The sequence below is a fragment of the Leptonychotes weddellii genome, unplaced genomic scaffold, assembly GCF_054177405.1.
Source record: "Leptonychotes weddellii isolate Sample4059 unplaced genomic scaffold, ASM5417740v2 HiC_scaffold_9421, whole genome shotgun sequence".
NCBI classification, from domain to species: Eukaryota; Metazoa; Chordata; class Mammalia; order Carnivora; family Phocidae; genus Leptonychotes; species Leptonychotes weddellii.
Window position 1 is genome coordinate 1 of NW_028066064.1, and position 8,093 is coordinate 8,093.

The following is an 8,093-nucleotide window of genomic DNA, read 5'->3' on the forward strand; positions in this document are numbered from 1 at the left end:
AGGAGGGCACATTCTGCATGGAGCACTGGGTGTTGTGCACAAACAGTGAACATGGAACACTACATCAAAAACTAATGATGTAATGGATGGTGATTAACATAACAATAAAAAACTTTTTAAAAAAGGAGATACCAAATTTAGATCAAGAGGAACTTAGTTAAGATAAAAAGAAAGTAAGAAAAATTCCCAGTTAGAAATCCAATGGTAAAATTTAAAGGCTTTTTCCCCTCCTCAATTACAGTATGAGTATTAATAATTTCTATGCCCCAGGGTGCATCTTATCATAATTTTGTATGCTAAAGCCATTAAATATTATAGTATCAGGAAATATTAAAACAAGAAACAAGTGAAGTTTGAAAAAAATCTGGTGCTTAAATCGATGTTAAAAATTTGATACATAACAAGCCTCTTTTTGATGCTGGTATATGTAGACAGTGACACAACTTGATCACATGTGAGAATATAAAAATATCTTTAACCAATTCCAAAATGTAGAACTTATCATTCATATTTTCTAATGACTAAGGTATAAAATAATAATTTAAAAAGCAAAGTTTATAAAAACCCTACAGCTCTTTATAATTAACCATGTGGGTAAAACATCATACATATACTTACAATTTTACAAAGCAAGAGAAAAGACCCAAGTTAAAAAAAAAAGACAGATATTAATGATATTGGAATGAATGAGTAACAAAGATAGAACCCAACATTTTTTACCTCAAAACGAAATGTCAAGATAACTAATAAATGAATTTAAAAGTTTTTCGTTCAGCAAGTAACTGGATAAAAGATAAACTTTTGGCAAATCTAATTATGTAGATAGTGAGAAAGTGCAAACAAAAATTACAGTGAGAATGGTAATATAATAACAGATACAAGGGAAAAAAGTTAATGTAGTTATTCTGACAAACTTGAAAGCCCTAATTAATCCCCTGAATGAAAAAAAAAAATCCCCTGAATGTTCTAGTTACAAATATGGATTTCTGGTCCTCTCTTCAGACTTTATGAATCAGAATCTCTGGAGGATAACACACAAGAACTGTATTTTTTTAAATTATAATCTTTAATCCCACAGACTCAAGGCGATTTAAAGTAAGTGTGACAGTCACTGACTTGATAAAATGAAATTTTCATTAGGAAAGTATTCATCACAAGAACAACTCAAGAGAAAAATTAAAAAACTGAATAAATTAGTGGTTATGAAGAAAAAGAAAGCTGTTTTCCAAGAATTACTTATAAAAATCACATTACAGCCATATGATGTTATAGACTATTTTAAGAAAGAGATAATCCTCCTGTGTTCTCTTTTCTATAGCATACAAAATTTAATCAGTACATTTATCTGATTTCTTTTATAGAGGTAACAGATGAGACTAAAAATTAATTTTAAAAACATGCCACCAAATCTGTAATTAAAATAGATGTGAATCTCTGAATAAAGTTCAAACAAATGAAATCCAAGCAAATACCAAGAAGCCCAATATCGGGCACCTGGGTGGCTCAGTTGGTTAAGCGACTGCCTTTGGCTCAGGTCATGATCCCGGAGTCCTGGGACCGAGTCCCGCATGGGGCTCCCTGCTCAGTAGGGAGTCTCCTTCTCCCCCTGACCCTACTCCCTCTTGTGCTCTCTCTCACTCTCTCTCTCAAATAAATAAAATAAAAAGTTTAAAAATAAAAAATAAAAAGCCCAATATCAATGACTATTTAGTTTATTCTAAGAGTTCACAAATAGATTAATATTGGGAATGCATTCAAATATAAAATAATAAGACAACAGGTTAGCTATCAAAAAGATAAACAGAAATTAAATTTCCAAATTTTAATCAAGTAAATTCCATATATTAATGAATTTATTGTCTAAAAAGAACACCAAGAACTCATTATTTAAAAGGAGTTATAAAAATTTCTAAGTTTACACAAAATAAGGAAAAAGAATAAAAAACAGAGAAAAAAGATTGAAAAATTTGATTACATATAAAATAAAGACTTCTGTACATAAAATACTGCAAATGAAAACAAAAGATAAATAACAAAATGAGTGAAAATATAACACATATGAAAAGTTAATATTCTCAATTTATGAAGAACACAAAATAATAAGAAAATTCCCCAGACCTATATTAAAAAGTTTGTTCAAATAAATACATAAAACTATACTGCCTCATTTGAAATAACAATGAACATTTCAACAATGAATTATTAACTTAACAAATTTCATGACAGTATTATGAAGGGAAAATACATTTTGGGGGGCGGTTATAGACACCTCTGTAAAGTATTTTGACAGGGTGCATAAAACAAACAAAACAGCTTAAATTCTTTGACCCAGTAATACCACAACTAAAAACACATATGAAGTGTGGTAAAAACTTTTAGCACAAAAATGTTCATGTAGGGTATTGGCTAATGGGGAAAAATAAATCATAATATAAGCTTAGTGATACATGAATTATTATGATTATTATATTGATAGGATAGAATATCATACAGCTTTAAAAATATGCCTATTAACATTTTATTGTGAGCAGGGGTTTTAGCAGGCCAGTGGATCTTTTCCCAGCAAAACTGATAAAAATTATAATAAACTATCTAAAGTCTCTGAAAATGGTCCTAAGGATATATGGCAAAAATAATAATAATAATAATAATAATAATTCAAGAAAACGTACCATAAGTTGGTAATAACAGAGAATATCTGTAGTATTTGAATTGAGATCTGCTCCCCAGCATCCCCGTCCAATCCAGTGAGACAGAAACTCTACTCCAGACTGGTGCAGCAGCCAAGAACTAGCTCTTTCTCCCCAGCTCCCAGTCAGAGAGATTATCTTCCTAGAAGGGGCAGGATGTCAGCATTTCTCATCCTGTCGCCAACTACCTGCTGCTGAGGCTAAGTTCCAGGTAGGTGTGGCCAAATGTGATGGCTCCCTTCTTCTGCTCAGCTCCCTAGAGGCTCTACCTTGAGAATATGGGGGCCCTGACTGACTTTGCCCCAGCTCGTAAGCCAATGGTTCCACACCAAGAGACACAAGCTGAGATGATGTGAGGCTACTGCTCATCTCCCATTTCCACTGAGTGCGCAGCTCTTGAAGTAGAGGTATAAGAGAGAGGCACACCACTGTCTCCGCTCCCAGCTCTGGAGCTCTGGTTCAGACATCATGTCTGGGGAAAGAATCAAACAACCTGGGGAAAGATGACCAAAAGAAGCCTGCCTGGGGTCAGAACAAATCTCAAATCTGGACCTCATGGAACTACACCTTAAAGGACCTGAAATATGATTGGACTCATTTGTAGAGCCATTTAGGTCCCTGGAAATTATTGAAACACAATGAAGCAATCAGCCAGAAATCAGTGGAGCTCTACAGCTGGGTGTGGTCAGGGAAAGAGACCATCAAAGTGAGCCCTGCCGATGCAGTGTAGTGTGAGGACTACTTTGGGCACCCACAAAGTGGCAAGTTAAGATGTAAGATGGTAAGTCCTAGAGCAACCGCTAAGGTCACAACTTGGAAAATACAACGAAAAAACTCATTAAAGGATTTAAAACGTAACATTAGAAATTAATGCAAAGGAAAAAGTAAAGGAGGAAGAGAGAAACAAAAACATACAGAACATGAGACCTACAGGAAACAAAAAAGTAAAAGAGTCCATGTAAATATACATATACATATATATATATAACCAAATATATACTATCTACAGGAGACACACTTTAGAAGAAGTACGTATTTATGCTATAATCCTTATAATACAGAGGCAGCATTAGCACCAGATTAAGACCATTCCATTCACATCCTAGCTCAGCGTCTTTCTAACTATGTGACACTGGGGAAGTGTCTTAATCTCTCAATGCCTTAATATCCTCTTCAGTAAATTGAAATAATGCTATCCTCTCCATGTGATAATTATGGTAACTATATATGTCTGTATTTGTAAAGTGCACTGAATAGTGCTTGGCACCTAGTAAGCACTAAGTTGTTGAATAAACAATTATATAAATATATACACATAAATCATACCAGAATATATTCAACCTCACCTACTTGTCCCAAACCCCACTTGGCAATCATGCCAACTCTAAGGGACTAGTTGCCCCAGATAAATACAAGGCCAGCTCATAGGGACAGAGGACAACCTGAACGCTTATGCCCCACAAGTAGGTACTCCTCAGATTAGTGCTTTTCTCAGAGCCAACTTCACATCCTTGTTTCTCAATGTGTAGATCAAAGGGTTCAGGGAAGGGGTAACAATATTATTCAATACCTGAACCACAGAATCCAACCAGGGGCTGGAGGCAGGCCAGAGATAAATCACGACCACTGGTCCATAGAAGAGCAGGATGGAAGTCAGGTGCGCACTGCAGGTAGAAGAGGCTCCGTGCCAGCCTTCTGAGGAGCTGATTTTCAATACAGAGATAACAATGCGAGTATAAGAAGCGAGGATAAGAAGAAAACGCCTGAGTGCCACAACACCTACGTTGGTGGAGGAAACTCACCATCTGAGCTAGAGAGGTGTCTGCACGGGCCAGGGACAGCACCACCGGGATATCACAAAAGAAATTGTCCACCTCACTGGGGCCACAGTAGGGTAACTTTTTTTTTTTTTTTAAAGATTTTATTTATTTATTTGAGAGAGAGAATGAGATAGATCATGAGGGTCAGAGGGAGAAGCAGACCCCCCGCCGAGCAGGGAGCCCGATGCGCGACTCGATCCCGGGACTCCAGGATCATGACCTGAGCCGAAGGCAGTCGCTCAACCAACTGAGCCACCCAGGCGCCCCCACAGTAGGGTAACTTAAAGACCAGAAATGTGAGGATACTTCCATGTAGACAACCACCCAACCGAGTGCCCAACGTCAAACCGGTGCACACCCTGGGGTTCCTGATGATGGTGCACCGCAAAGGGTGACAAATAGCCACGAAGCGGTCATAGGCCATCATGGTGTACAGGAAACACTCAGTGCCACCCAGGAAGTGGTAAAAGAAGAGTTGACAGGCACAGCCCTGGTAAGAGATGGTCCGGCTTTGCCCCATGAGGTAGAGCATCATTTTGGGGGAACTCACTGGAGGGAAAAAGATGTCAAACACAGACAGGTTTCCCAGGAAGAAATACATGGGGGTGTGCAGGTTGGAGGAGACCAGAATGGTGAGGAAGATGAGCAGATTTCCCAGTAAGGTGAAGAGATAGAAGGCCAAAAATAAGACAAACAGCATGTTCTCCAGCCCTTCCGTATTGGGAATTCCCAGTAGGGTGAACCCTGTCACAGAAGTGTAGTTCTGCATGTTTGCACATCAGGGCATCCTGGAGAAGTAAAGCAATAATCATGATACAAGACCACAGATGACTGCAAAAATATCTTCTGAGAGAATTATTTCTGAGGCATGGGCTACAAGCAAAAGGAGGCCAAAAAAGGAAAAAGAGATCAACACTACATCTGGCCCTGGAGCTAAGTCATGTGTTACATCTGGCCTGTTTTTTCATGTGTTAAATGAAGTCACTGAGTAATGTATCTTTATAGTTGGCAAACCTCTGGCAGGAATCAACTCTTATTACCAGTTTTATGTAGTTTCTCCCAATCTGATTTACTGTCACACAAACTGGCACATTTCAAAATCATCCTCTCCATGGAAAATTTGTCATCAGGGGGCCATCTTATTTTAATATCAGCTAAGTCATAATCAGTTGGTGGTAAGTAGGCCAACTACCCAAATATATGCATATAAAAATGTGAACCTACATAGAAATGATATGCACTTGCCTACTTATTTTTACCTTCAACAATACTTTTTCCATTCTCCAGTGTTTATGTTCCAGGAAAAAAAGTAGAAAATTCATATTTATAACCTATCCACACACAAACAGAAATTGGACTGAATCTAGAAGGCATTAGGTAATAGAAGATAATAGAAATAACTACTGTATCCCACTAGAAACATATCTCTCTGAAGCTAGACTTTATTTCTATACTACAGAGCTCACAAATCTAAATTTCAATGACACTAATATCATTTAGCTTTATTAATTAGTGTCAGCAGATAAACCTAAAAAAACCCTCAATTATATTTTCAGAAGGACAGTATTTCCTTCTGTTCATTTGTATCCCATTTTATGTTAACCTTCCATATTTGTCATTGGGTATAACTGATTTCCCTCTGTGATCAATATTTGTTCATAAGAAATCATCTGATAAATATATTCATACCAGCTTATAAATTGCTGATCTGTTACTATTTCCTGCATTATCTCCATTTTCACAAGGATAAAGACTTACATCGTGGACAAAAATCTCAATAAGTAAAATTTCTAGCAAGAATAAGGAAGTAGAGAAAATAAGAGCTCTTCAAACCATTCTTGAAATCAATCTATAGAACCACACCCCTATATAAACCTTGTCCTGCTCAAAATGTTTGAATAGATTATGATTCCAGCAAAAATAGGCAGGAAGACAAAAAGACTCTTTTCCAGCCCAAAAAGCAATTTAAACATTGAGTTTAGGTCATGGCAAGCAATTTAAGCTCAAAAACATTCATTTTTTTTAACCAACCTGCTAGAAAAATATAAAGATGAATAAAATGAAGTATTATTCCTCTAAAATCTCACTTAGAGTTATATAAAATTGGTTTATAAACCTGACCCTATCTCTACCATTCACTAACCCTGGGGCCATAAGCAATTTATTTAACATCTTTGGGTTTCATCTTCTGCGAAGGAGTGATGGGTCATAATACTGTCTGCCTCATAAGGTCTTTGTGAGGATTGAATGAGATAATGAACATGAAATGGTTAGCTCAGTGCTTGGCACTTAGTAGTAAATGTCCAATATTAGTTTAACAACCAACCTTATGCATGTAAGACTGTGATAGTGTGGGTGATATTGTGGTAACAACAAAAGCAGATGTGATAGACATATAATTAGAAATTGATTTGAAAAAGATCTGTGAGATTTGAAAAGGCAGAGAAAGCATAAATATAGTCAACTGATCTTTGAAAAAGAGCAAAGGCAATACAATGGAGAAAAGATGGTCTTCTTAACAAATGTATCTGAAACAATAGGGCATCCATATGCAAACAAAAACATCTAGACACAAACTTTACACCCTTCACAAAAATTAACTCAAAATGAATCACAGGCATAAATGTGAAATACAAAAGTATAAAATTCCTAGAAGATAACATAGGAGAAAATCTAGATGACCTTGGGTATGGCAATGACCCTTTAGATACAATACTAAAAGCACCATCCATGAAAGAAAAAGTTGATAAGCTGAACTTCATTATAATTTTTAAAAATTCTGCTTTGCAAAAGACAGTCAAGAGAATAAGAAGACAAGCCACAGACTGGGAGACAATATTTTACAAAAGATATATCTGATGGAGGACCATTGTCTAAATTATACAAAGAACTCTTAAAACTCAATAATAAGAAAGCAAAGAGCCCCCAAAAAAATTGGACCAAAGACCTTAACAGACACCTTACCAAAGAAGATGTACAAATGTCAAATAAGCATATGAAAAGATTTTTTACATTATATGTCATCAGGGAAATGCAAATTTAAAAAAACAATGAAATGTTGCTACAAACCTATTAGAATTGGCCAGAATCCAGAACACTGGCAACACCAGATACTGGTGAGAATATGAAGTAATGGGAATTCTCACTCATTTCTGGTGGACATGCAAAATGGTACTTTGGAAGACAGTTTGGAAGCCACTTTGGAAGACAATTTGACAGTTTCTTACAAAACTAAACATACTCTCACCATACAATCCAGCAGTCATGCTCCTTGGTATTTACTCAAAGGAGTGAAAAACTTGCATCTACACAAAACCCTGCACATGGATGTTTATAGAAGCTTTAGTCATAATTGCCAAAACTTGGAAACAACTAAGATGTCCTTCAGTAGGTGCATGAGAAAATAAACCATGGTACATCCAGAAATGGAATATTATCCACCACTAAAAGAAATGAGCTATCAGGCCATGCAAATATATAAAGGAAACTTAAATGCATACTACTAAGCAAAGGAATCCAATCTGAAAGGGCTACATACTGTATAATTTCAACTATATGACATTCTGGAGACAGTAAAAAAAAT

General features: G+C 36.2%; 1 protein-coding gene across 1 annotated transcript; it reads right to left on the reverse strand.

The window, feature by feature from the left end:
* Window positions 1–4,164: 4,164 nt before the first annotated feature.
* On the reverse strand, window positions 4,165–5,279 carry LOC102744107 (olfactory receptor 10D1B-like). Its single transcript, XM_081811687.1, is given in 3 exon segments — window positions 4,165–4,476; window positions 4,478–4,568; window positions 4,759–5,279. Coding segments are annotated over 3 exon segments (924 nt in total).
* Window positions 5,280–8,093: the final 2,814 nt, after the last annotated feature.